This window comes from Oncorhynchus mykiss, chromosome 12 (assembly GCF_057628025.1).
Source record: "Oncorhynchus mykiss isolate SJ-2025 chromosome 12, ASM5762802v1, whole genome shotgun sequence".
NCBI classification, from domain to species: domain Eukaryota; kingdom Metazoa; phylum Chordata; class Actinopteri; order Salmoniformes; family Salmonidae; genus Oncorhynchus; species Oncorhynchus mykiss.
In genome coordinates this window covers 15246854-15259949 of record NC_143033.1, presented here as the reverse complement: position 1 = coordinate 15259949, position 13096 = coordinate 15246854, and the positions used below count along the sequence as shown (strand labels likewise).

The 13096-nt window shown below is 44.3% G+C and overlaps 1 protein-coding gene across 2 annotated transcripts in view; it reads right to left on the bottom strand.

Annotated features, from left to right (window-relative positions):
- LOC110537019 (contactin-associated protein-like 4) overlaps nt 1-9716 on the bottom strand; it is a 215625-nt gene extending 205909 nt beyond the window's left edge. For both annotated transcript variants that reach the window (XM_021622727.3, XM_021622728.3), the window contains exon 1: nt 9456-9716. In XM_021622727.3, the coding sequence (XP_021478402.2) occupies nt 9456-9579 (124 nt within the window). In that variant the 5' untranslated portion in view covers nt 9580-9716. The remainder of the gene's footprint in view (nt 1-9455) is intronic.
- Between the last annotated feature and the right edge of the window lie 3380 nt (nt 9717-13096).

Below are 13096 nucleotides of genomic sequence, written 5' to 3'. Positions count from 1 at the left end.
GGAACGTCTCTTGTCATGTGAAATGTTTAATGTCTGCTATCCCTCCTGTTTCCTCTGTCTCTTCTTCACAGGAGGAGCCTGGTGATTTGACAGGGGTGCCGGAGGAATATCACGATCTGCGCACGGTGTTCAGTCGGTCCAGGGCCACCTCTCTTCCTCCACACCGGTCGTATGATTGTAGTATTGATCTCCTTCCGGGAACCACCCCCCCCCGGGGTAGACTATACTCTCTGTCGGCTCCCGAACGTAAGGCTCTCGAAGATTATTTGTCTGTAGCTCTTGACGCCGGTACCATAGTCCCCTCCTCCTCTCCCGCCGGAGCGGGGTTTTTTTTTGTCAAGAAGAAGGACGGGTCTCTGCGTCCCTGCATAGATTATCGAGGGCTGAATGACATAACAGTGAAGAATCGTTATCCGCTTCCTCTTATGTCTTCAGCCTTCGAGATCCTGCAGGGAGCCAGGTTTTTCACTAAGTTGGACCTTCGTAACGCTTACCATCTCGTGCGCATCAGGGAGGGGGACGAGTGGAAGACGGCGTTTAACACTCCGTTAGGGCACTTTGAATACCGGGTTCTTCCTTTCGGCCTCGCTAACGCTCCAGCTGTCTTTCAGGCATTAGTCAATGATGTCCTGAGAGACATGCTGAACATCTTTGTTTTCGTTTACCTTGACGATATCCTGATTTTTTCACCGTCACTCCAGATTCATGTTCAGCACGTTCGACGTGTCCTCCAGCGCCTTTTAGAGAATTGTCTTTTTGTGAAGGCTGAGAAGTGCACTTTTCATGCCTCCTCCGTCACATTTCTCGGTTCTGTTATTTCCGCTGAAGGCATTAAGATGGATCCCGCTAAGGTCCAAGCTGTCATTGATTGGCCCGTCCCTAAGTCACGCGTCGAGCTGCAGCGCTTTCTCGGCTTCGCGAACTTCTATCGTCGTTTCATCCGTAATTTCGGTCAGGTGGCAGCTCCTCTCACAGCCCTTACTTCTGTCAAGACGTGCTTTAAGTGGTCCGTTTCCGCCCAGGGAGCTTTTGATCTCCTCAAGAATCGTTTTACATCCGCTCCTATCCTTGTTACACCTGACGTCTCTAGACAGTTCGTTGTCGAGGTTGACGCGTCAGAGGTGGGAGTGGGAGCCATCCTTTCTCAGCGCTCCCTCTCTGACGACAAGGTCCACCCATGCGCGTATTTTTCTCATCGCCTGTCGCCGTCGGAACGTAACTATGATGTGGGTAACCGCGAACTGCTCGCCATCCGGTTAGCCCTAGGCGAATGGCGACAGTGGTTGGAGGGGGCGACCGTTCCTTTTGTCGTTTGGACTGACCATAGGAACCTTGAGTACATCCGTTCTGCCAAACGACTTAATGCGCGTCAGGCGCGTTGGGCGCTGTTTTTCGCTCGTTTCGAGTTCGTGATTTCTTATCGTCCGGGCTCTAAGAACACCAAGCCTGATGCTTTGTCTCGTCTCTTCAGTTCTTCAGTAGCCTCCACTGACCCCGAGGGGATTCTCCCTGAGGGGCGTGTTGTCGGGTTGACTGTCTGGGGAATTGAGAGGCAGGTAAAGCAAGCACTCACTCAAACTCCGTCGCCGCGCGCTTGTCCTAGGAACCTTCTTTTCGTTCCCGTTCCTACTCGTCTGGCCGTTCTTCAGTGGGCTCACTCTGCCAAGTTAGCCGGCCACCCTGGCGTTCGGGGTACGCTTGCTTCCATTCGCCAGCGTTTCTGGTGGCCCACCCGGGAGCATGACACGCGTCGTTTCGTGGCTGCTTGTTCGGTCTGCGCGCAGACTAAGTCCGGTAACTCTCCTCCTGCCGGCCGTCTCAGGCCGCTTCCTATTCCCTCTCGACCGTGGTCTCACATCGCCTTAGATTTTGTCACCGGACTGCCTTCGTCAGCGGGGAAGACTGTTATTCTTACGGTTGTCGATAGGTTCTCTAAGGCGGCTCATTTCATTCCCCTTGCTAAGCTTCCTTCTGCTAAAGAGACGGCACAAATCATCATCGAGAATGTTTTCAGAATTCATGGCCTTCCGTCAGACGTCGTTTCGGACAGAGGTCCGCAATTCACGTCTCAATTTTGGAGGGAGTTTTGCCGTTTGATTGGGGCTTCCGTCAGTCTCTCTTCCGGCTTTCACCCCCAGTCTAACGGTCAAGCAGAACGGGCCAATCAGACTATTGGTCGCATCTTACGCAGTCTTTCTTTTCGCAACCCTGCGTCTTGGTCAGAACAGCTCCCCTGGGCAGAATACGCCCACAACTCGCTTCCTTCGTCTGCGACCGGGCTATCTCCTTTTCAGAGTAGCCTCGGGTACCAGCCTCCGTTGTTCTCATCTCAGTTCGCCGAGTCCAGCGTCCCCTCCGCTCAGGCTTTTGTCCAACGTTGCGAGCGCACCTGGAAGAGGGTCAGGTCTGCACTTTGCCGTTATAGGGCGCAGACTGTGAGAGCTGCTAATAAGCGTAGAACTAAGAGCCCTAGGTATTGTCGCGGTCAGAGAGTTTGGCTCTCCACTCAGAACCTTCCCCTTAAGACGGCTTCTCGCAAGTTGACCCCGCGGTTCATTGGTCCATTCCGTATCTCTCAGGTCATTAATCCTGTCGCAGTGCGACTTCTTCTTCCGCGATATCTTCGTCGCGTCCACCCGGTCTTCCATGTCTCCTGTGTTAAGCCCGTTCTTCGCGCCCCCGCTCGTCTTCCCCCCCCCCCCCCCCATCCTTGTCGAGGGCGCACCTATCTACAGGGTCCGTAAGATCTTGGACATGCGTCCTCGGGGCCGTGGTCATCAGTACCTAGTTGACTGGGAGGGGTACGGTCCTGAGGAGAGGAGTTGGGTTCCCTCTCGGGACGTGCTGGACCGTGCGCTGATTGATGATTTCCTCCGTTGCCGCCAGGTTTCCTCCTCGAGTGCGCCAGGAGGCGCTCGGTGAGTGGGGGGGTACTGTCATGTTGTCTTGTCTCTGTCCTTTCCCTTCACCCTGTCTCCCTCTGCTGGTCGTGTCAGGTTACCTTTTCTCCCCTTCTTTCCCCCAGCTGTTCCCTGTCTCCTCCTAACTACCCATTCACCCCGTTCCCCACCTGTTCCCTTTTTCCCTCTGATTAGGTCCCTATATCTCCCTCTGTTTCTGCTCCTGTCCTTGTCGGATTCTTGTTTGTTTGTGTTTCATGCCTGAGCCAGACTATCGTCATGTTTGCTGTAACCTTGTCCTGTCCTGTCGGAATCTGCCGGTCTATCTGAGCCTACCTATGTTTGGTTATTAAAGAAGCTCTGTTTAAGTTAGTTCGCTTTTGGGTCCTCTTTTACTCACCATAACAGATTCTAAGATTTGTATTTGATCATGTATATGTTTTTGCTGTTTGAACTTTGTTATAGGGCCAAAAAGTTTGAGGAAGTGGTTTACCCATACATTTCCATTTTGGATAGATAACTCTTCGTGTTGTTGTTTGTTTGGTGTTTTTTCCAATGTTCCCAGAAGTAGTTAGAGTCTATGGATTCTTCAATTACATTGAGGGTATTTCTGACGTGCTGTTTCTTCTTTTTCCATAGTGCATTTCTGTATTGTTTTAGTAATTCACCATAGTGAAGGCGTAGACTCAAGTTTTCTGGGTCTTCATGTTTTTGGTTGGATAGGTTTCTCAATTTCTTTCATAGGCTTTTTGCATTCTTCATCAAACCATTTCTCATTGTTGTTCATTTTCTTCGGTTTTCTGTTTGAAATGTTTAGATTAGCTAGGGAAGCTGAGCGGTCAAATATACTGTTTAGGTTTTCTACTGCCAAGTTTACACCTTCACTATTACAACGTTTTGTCCAGGAAGTTGTCTAAAAAGGGATTTCATTTGTTGTGCATAATTGTTTTTTGGTAGGTTTCCACACTACTTTCCTTCCAACTAAAGCATTTCTTAATATTATTCAGTTCCTTTGGCTTTGATGCCTCATGATTGAGAATTGCTCTGTTCAAGGATTTTGCTGTGATCTGATAAGGGTGTCATTGGGCTGACTGTGAACGCTCTGAGAGACTATGGGTTGAGGTCAGTGATAAAGTAGTCTACAGTACTACTGACAAGAGATGAGCTATAGTAGGAGTCCACTCAAAGCCTACCATGGAGAAATGTCACATGAACAAGTGTACAATAATGCTTTGTTACTGATCCGATATGGTGATTTATCTGAACTGAACACACTGTCCTCTCTCATCCAATCATTTTGCAGTGTTCTGCACCTCAAAACAAGAGCGTCATTTATTTACAGCGGCTCCTAAGAACACTAGAATGCTGGAAGCAACTCTTATTCCTTCCAGGTTTATAACTTCTGACCCTGACTCTGGGGGGTGAAATCAACCATAGGCGTTCTCCTGCCCTCTCTCCTTGTGTTAAATATTAAAAAGAGAGCTATTGAATGAATGACGAATTACATTTTGTTTTCGTGTAAAATTGCCAGTTGGCAACCCATCCCTTATGGGATTAATTGACACACATTACAATAGTTCACTGATAATTTGGTGATAATTCTTCTTCCAGTGTTCTCTGTAGTGCGTATCGCATAAAGAGGGAAAAATATATATTAATAGTAAATAATATAATCAAAACTAATTATATCCCTGGAGCAGTAAACATATATATACAGTCGTGGCCAAAAGTTTTGAGAATGACACAAATATTCATTTTCACAAAGTCTGCTGCCTCAGTTTAAATTATGGCAATTTGCATATACTCCAGAATGTTATGAAGAGTGATCAGATGAATTGCAATTAATTGCAAAGTCCCTCTTTGCCATGCAAATGAACTGAATCTCCAAAAAACATTTCCACTGCATTTCAGCCCTGCCACAAAAGGACCAGCTGACATCATGTCAGTGATTCTCTCGTTAACACAGGTGTGAGTGTTGACGAGAACAAGGCTGGAGATCACTCTGTCATGCTGATTGAGTTTGAATAACAGACTGGAAGCTTAAAAAGGAGGGTGGTGCTTGGAATCAATGTTCTTCCTCTGTCAACCATGGTTACCTGCAAGGAAACACGTGCCTTCATCATTGCTTTGCACAAAAAGGGCTTCACAGGCAAGGATATTGCTGCCAGTAAGATTGCACCTAAATCAAACATTTATCGGATCATCAAGAACTTCAAGGAGAGTGGTTCAATTGTTGTGAAGAAGACTTCAGGGCGCCCAAGAAAGTCCAGCAAGCGCCAGGACCGCATCCTAAAGTTGATTCAACTGCAGGATCGGGACACCACCAGTACAGAGCTTGCTCAGGAATGGCAGCAGGCAGGTGTGAGTGCATCTGCATGCACAGTGATGTGAAGACTTTTGGAGGATGGCCTGGTGTCAAGAAGGGCAGCAAAGAAGCCACTTCTCTCAGGAAAAACATCAGGGACAGACTGATATTCTGCAAAAGGTACAGGGATTGGAATGCTGACGACTGGGGTAAAGTCATTTTCTCTGATGAATCCCCTTTCCGATTGTTTGGGGCATCCGGAAAAAAGCTTGTCCGGAGAAGACAAGGTGAGCGCTACCATCAGTCCTGTATCATGCCAACAGTAAAGCATCCTGAGACCATTCATGTGTGGGGTTGCTTCTCCGGCAAGGGAGTGGGCTCACTCACAATTTTGCCCAAGAACACAGCCATGAATAAAGAATGGTACCAACACATCCTCCGAGAGCAACTTCTCCCAACCATCCAGGAGCAGTTTGGTGACAAACAATGCCTTTTCCAGCATAATGGAGCACCTTGCCAAAAGGCAAAAGTGATAACTAAGTTGCTCGGGGAACAAAACATCGATATTTTGGGTCCATGGTCAGGAAACTCCCCAGACCTTAATCCCATTGGGAACTTGTGGTCAATCCTCAAGAGGCGGGTGGACAAACAAAACCCCACACATTCTGAAAAACTCCAAGCATTGATTATGCAAGAATGGGCTGCCATCAGTCTGGATGTGGCCCAGAAGTTAATTAACAGCATGCCAGGGCGGATTGCAGAGGTCTTGAAAAAGAAGGGTCAACACTGCAAATATTGACTCTTTGCATCAACATGAAGTTGATTGTGATTGTCAATAAAAGCCTTTGACACTTATGAAACGCTTGTAATTATACGTCAGTATTCCATAGTAACATCTGACAAAAAATATCTAAAGACACTGAGGCAGCAGACTTTGTGAAAATTAATATTTCTGTAATTCTCAAAACTTTTGGCCACGACTGTACATACGCAGCATGTGACAGAGCTGCAGGAATTGTGACCCGTTTTGTTGGTTATATTGTCATAGTTAGGGGGGCATATGGGGGAGGGAATTCTGTCACCTCCAGGTAGGTGTTTGTCCCCCTGTGTGCTGAGGGTGTCAGGTTCTTGTCCAGTTCTGGCATGTAGGTAGCCACAGACTAGTACATGTCCCTGGGCCTGGAAATGATTGATTTCCCCCTCCAGGATGGGGAAGCTTTCTTCATTAATGTATGGGGATTCCAGTGGGGGGGATATAGGTAGCACGCAGGATGACATTTTTCTCTGTTGAAATCATTTCCTTTTGAATTTCTAGCCAAATGTAAAACGTTCCTGCTTTGATCAATTTAATAGAGTGAGTTAGGTCTGCTGTATACCAAATTAAAATACCCCCTGAGTCTATTCCCTGTTTCACACCTGGTAGATTGGTGGATGGGACTACCAGCTCTCTATAACCGAGAGGGAAACCAGTGGGTCCATCTCCTCTATACCTCCCTCTCTCTACCTTTATATCTATGTTTCTCTTTCTCTCTCTCTACCTCTGTCTCGATCTCTATGTCTCTCTCTCTCCCTCCATGTCTCTCGCTCTCTCTCTCTCCCTCTGCCTCTTTATCTCTCTCTCTCTCTCTCTACCTCTACCTCTACCTCTCTCTACCTCTCGGACTCTCTCTCGCTCTACCTCTATGTCTCTTCCTCTCTGTCTCTCTCTCTACCTCTATCTCTCTCTACCTCTATGACTCTCTAAAAGGTCCTCAGTGATGTCACCATTGCCCTTGATTGATTGGTTGTGCTGTTATTTTTATTGACAAGCCCAAAGCTTTTGATACATTAGACCATTCCATTCTTGTGGGCCGGCTAAGGAGTATTGATGTCTCTGAGGGGTCTTTGGCTGGTTTGCTAACTATCTCTCTCAAAGAGCACAGTGTATAATGTCAGAACATCTGCTATCTCAGCCACTACCTGTCACCAAGGGTGTACCTCAAGGCTCGATCCTAGGCCCCACGCTCTTCTCAATTTACATCTACAACATAGCTCAGGCAGTAGGAAGCTCTCTCATCCATTTATATGCAGATGATACAGTCTTATACTCAGCTGGCCCCTCCCTGGATTTTGTGTTAAACACTCTCCAACAAAGCTTTCTTAATGTCCAACAAGCTTCCTCTGCCCTTAACTTTGTTCTGAACACCTCCAAAACAAAGGTCATATGGTTTGGTAAGAAGAATGCCCCTCTCCCCACAGGTGTGATTACTACCTCTGAGGGTTTAGAGCTTGAGGTAGTCACCTCATATAAGTACTTGGGAGTATGGCTAGACGGTACACTGTCTTTCTCTCAGCACATATCAAAGCTGCAGGTCACCCATCTTTTCAGTTCGCTGCAGCTAGCGACTGGAACGAACTGCAACAAACACAGGACAGTTTTATCTAAATTTCTTCATTCAAAGACTCAATCATGGACACTCTTACTGACAGTTGTGGCTGCTTTGCATGATGTATTGTTGTCTCTACCTTCTTGCCCTTTGTGCTGTTGTCTGTGCCCAATAATGTTTGTACGATGTTTTGTGCTGCTGCCATGTTGTGTTGCTACCATTTTGTTGTCATGTTGTGTTGCTACCATGTTGTGTTGTCATGTGTTGCTGCCATGCTGTGTTGTTGTCTTAGGTCTCTCTTTATGTAATTTTGTGTTGTCACTCTTGTCATGATGTGTGTTGTGTCCTATATTTTATTTTATTTTATTTTTAATCCCAGCCCCCATCCCTGCAGGCCTTTTGCCTTTTGGGAAGCCTTCATTGTAAATAAAAATGTGTTCTTAACTCACTTGCCTAGTTAAATAAAGGTTAAATAAAAATATATTAAAATGTTTCTCTCTACCTCTCTCTACCTCTACAACTCTCTCTCTCTCTACCTCTCGCTCTCTCTTTCAGCCTCTTCCTCTCTGGCTCTCTCTATATATACACTTCTGTCTCTCTCTTCATGTTGTACACACACACGCTCACGCACATACAAACACACACACACGCACGCACACACACACGCGCACACACACACACACACCATAACTAGACAGGTGCCATGTTGGTTGAAGGGATATCACATGGTGTTGCCTGTAGGCACAGCATGCAAAATGACTTTGAATTAAAACTTGTTTTACATTTATTTCTCTAAATTTACAGTAACTGTGAGACCATTCCATTACCCCACCTTTCATCTACAATTATCTGTGAAATTGTAATATTATGTTTTCTTGCCATTTGCCAGCTGTAACCTATGTCCATTGGTACTGTAATGCATTATGATTGCCTGCAAAACGCACCTTCAGAATCGAAGCATCAACCATGGCTACACTGATGATCAGTGGGGTTAATTTACACAATCACTAGTTTACTGGACCATTTCTATGTCTCTCTCTCTCTCTCACACACACACACACACACACACACACACACACACACACACATATTTATATATACACACACATACCATTCCGTGGGACCCCGTTGAAAATAAGCTTGTTCAAGAGATTACGCAGTATGTGGGAAATTAAGAAAATAACACATGCATTGTCTTTTTGAACGTTGATTAATGCAACCTATGATCGACTATATACGCAGTGGCCAAGCTTCTAATAGGCTACTCTTTATAATACTGTATCTTCAAGTGCATAATTGTATCATTTGTTTACCCTGTGGCATTTGGTGTAGCAAATACATATTTGCGGGGACAAGCACAGATACCATAACCATTACACTTAACCGCAGGGTTATAACCTAATAATAACAGCTGCTAAAAATATATGACACTAATATTCCCTGCACTGCAAACTCTGACAGCTTAATGCATGTTTCCTTTTGACACGCTGGATGGGCTTGCTGCGCATTTCTGTCAAGTCAGAACATCATCATGCATGGCGGGTATCCACATGGCTAAAGGGAAAGCTCTGTTTAATCCATAACAGGCAAAATAATACTCTGAAAAACATATTCAACCACTCCGCGCAAGAGGTTTAACACATTAACTTCAACGCCCAAACGAGTACACATCAATAATGTCACCGCTGACTGTGGTAATTTGTCAACAAAAAGTTGCCTAAAGGTTTATATCCCCATAAAACAAGTAACAAATAAACCACTCTATTAAATCACTCAGACTATTTAGAAAGCAGAGAAGAAAACTTGTCTTAATAAACGCAATACAGCAAATTCCACGCCATCCGTCTCCGCTTAAGTTGCAGGAATCTTGTTGTGTGTGCTCACCTTTTCCAATTGCCCCATGTGAACACCAGAGAAGGACGGCGAGCTGTAAAATCATTCCACTGTGTCTTCTGGTCCTCAAATCCATGTTCAAAACGAAATGATGCTGCCGGAGGAGAGCGACCATTCCTGTCCTCCTCTAGCTCGGTAAATAATTCGCGTGTGCCTCTCTCTGCGCTGCCTGCCTGTGCGTCCGCTCTGTGAAGCGCTCTGCTCACGCCATGCGACTGGTTCTGACTCGAGGAGGAACAGTGGAGAGAGAGCTGAGAGAGAAATAGACACACCTCTACAGCCCAGCCTCTGATCAGTATCACATATTTTAAAGTGCCCATTATTAAGCACAGACTTCAAAACCAATAAACTATACAAATTCTTGGACTTAATGTTGTCTGCTTTCAACTAACATTTTTTAACATTTAGCCTGTGTCATGATTAATTTAACTCTATATAGTTATTTGTGAGAAGGGTAGGCCGTCGCGGTGGCAGTGAGGAGCGAGGGAGACTGATATATCATCGAATAAATTAATATTGGCCCCAACTTTACAATACTTACAAAATAACAACCGGACGATGAACATACCTTCCATGGGATAGCACCTACCCAGCCAACCACTTACGGTACCTGTTTAGCCTGCGGCGACAAGAGAAAACGATTGGTTTGAAGTAAATGTCCAGTGAAAATGGCACTTTTGAAAGCTCATAATCTGTTAACTCATACCCAAATAATGATGTTGACTCATCATATAATTGTATTTGTGTCCAAAGTATACATTTGAGGGGGTAAAACACTTAAAAGAATGCTTGCTATTTCCTCAAAATAAGCTGCTTGTTAATGTACTTAATTACAATAGTATACTTAATTTTGCAAGGAAAACTATTTAACTCATATTGTAATTAATTACAAATCATATTTCATAGAAATGTGGAAACACTGGACAGCTATTTTAAATCACGGGTTTAAACACCTACACCAGTAGAAATGTACTTTTTCGAGATTTAAGACCATGGACAGAGCTTCACTAGAGGTTTACGTCAATTAAGTAATTGTTTAGTTCAAAGTATGATATATTTGGACTTGAAGTGGCAAATCCACGTAATGTCTATTCTATTATACACATTCTTTTCAACCTACTTTTTGTTTCAGGGCTGGGTTTTATTTGAATGCTACCCCCCATCAGCATGACATTGTTTATTCATCAGAAACAGATGCACAGTTATTCCTCTTCATGACCGAGATGAGCCAAACAGCCTGGCGTCAACTAGGCCACCTGTGCCATTGAGCAAATCAAAATAGGGGTGCAAACTTGTGTTACAAACTTTTACTAGACAATTATCATAATCCATTGAATAATTTTTCAATTGTCACTTATTTTTTAACTAGTCTGTATACATTTTGTTTATGCATGACCAAATTATAAATCGTATAAATACGTGATATGATAGCATTTTGCAAACCCGTTCCCCTTTTGCCCCAAGATGAATGGTTTTGACCACAAGTTTTGCTTCACTACACACTCCACTGCTTTGGTAGGTGTAACGTTAGCTAAAAAGTGTCTATACATATAATGGAAAGGCAGCCGCGAAAAAAAATTCAAGGAACTTATAGTTAGTTACATGTCTTTTGCGGCGTGCATGATCATGAGCAAGCCTATCATTTCACTTCCCGTGTGAGAACCATGGGCACTGACTGATTTGACTTTGCCGTATTGAAACCAAAGCCTCCAAGCAGCCTACCTACCAAAGGTTTCACCGTGTACATTACAATGTAGAAAAACACATATCATTCATTAGTTATCCATGTTACTGTAGCTTCATCTTGTTCTTTCGAACTATATATATGGTGGATTCGTGGCCGCAATTTTTGGAAGACGCCAAAACTTTGGAGATAACAAAAAATGTCAAGTCAAAGATTGGCTCTGTGCCATGATGCAGCCTAAAACCAACATGCTAGCTGAGCCATTCAGGATGCCCCCACGCTAGCGTTTAACATTTTTTTTATTTTTTTACAAAGTCTGCCAATACTTGAGGCGCACACACACACACACACACACACACACTCTTACAAAAAACCCACAAAAAATCACAAGATTATTTTTCACCACTTCTAGCTGCATTGAGGGAAAGCAGCAGAGAGATGCAGGATGCTACAGTGCCTTGCGAAAGTATTCGGTCCCCTTGAACTTTGCGACTTTTTGCCACATTTCAGGCTTCAAACACAAAGATATAAAACTGTATTTTTTTGTGAAGAATCAACAACAAGTGGGACACAATCATGAAGTGGAACGACATTTATTGGATATTTCAAACTTTTTTAACAAATCAAAAACTGAAAAATTGTCCGTGCAAAATTATTCAGCCCCTTTACTTTCAGTGCAGCAAACTCTCTCCAGAAGTTCAGTGAGGATCTCTGAATGATCCAATGTTGACCTAAATGACTAATGATGATAAATACAATCCACCTGTGTGTAATCAAGTCTCCGTATAAATGCACCTGCACTGTGATAGTCTCAGAGGTCCGTTAAAAGCGCAGAGAGCATCATGAAGAACAAGGAACACACCAGGCAGGTCCGAGATACTGTTGTGAAGAAGTTTAAAGCTGGATTTGGATACAAAAAGATTTCCCAAGCTTTAAAAATCCCAAGGAGCACTGTGCAAGCGATAATATTGAAATGGAAGGAGTATCAGACCACTGCAAATCTACCAAGACCTGGCCGTCCCTCTAAACTTTTAGCTCATACAAGGAGAAGACTGATCAGAGATGTAGCCAAGAGGCCCATGATCACTCTGGATGAACTGCAGAGATCTACAGCTGAGGTGGGAGACTCTGTCCATAGGACAACAATCAGTCGTATATTGCACAAATCTGGCCTTTATGGAAGAGTGGCAAGAAGAAAGCCATTTCTTAAAGATATCCATAAAAAGTGTTGTTTAAAGTTTGCAACAAGCCACCTGGGAGACACACCAAACATGTGGAAGAAGGTGCTCTGGTCAGATGAAACCAAAATTGAACTTTTTGGCAACAATGCAAAACGTTATGTTTGGCGTAAAAGCTACACAGCTGAACACACCATCCCCACTGTCAAACATGGTGGTGGCAGCATCATGGTTTGGGCCTGCTTTTCTTCAGCAGGGACATGGAAGATGGTTAAAATTGATGGGAAGATGGATGGAGCCAAATACAGGACCATTCTGGAAGAAAACCTGATGGATTCTGCAAAAGACCTGAGACTGGGACGGAGATTTGTCTTCCAACAAGACAATGATCCAAAACATAAAGCAAAATCTACAATGGAATGGTTCAAAAATAAACATATCCAGGTGTTAGAATGGCCAAGTCAAAGTCCAGACCTGAATCCAATCGAGAATCTGTGGAAAGAACTGAAAACTGCTGTTCACAAATGCTCTCCATCCAACCTCACTGAGCTCGAGCTGTTTTGCAAGGAGGAATGGGAAAAAATGTCAGTCTCTCGATGTGCAAAACTGATAGAGACATACCCCAAGCGACTTACAGCTGTAATCGCAGCAAAAGGTGGCGCTACAAAGTATTAACTTAAGGGGGCTGAATAATTTTGCACGCCCAATTTTTCAGTTTTTGATTTGTTAAAAAAGTTTGAAATATCCAATAAATGTCGTTCCACTTCATG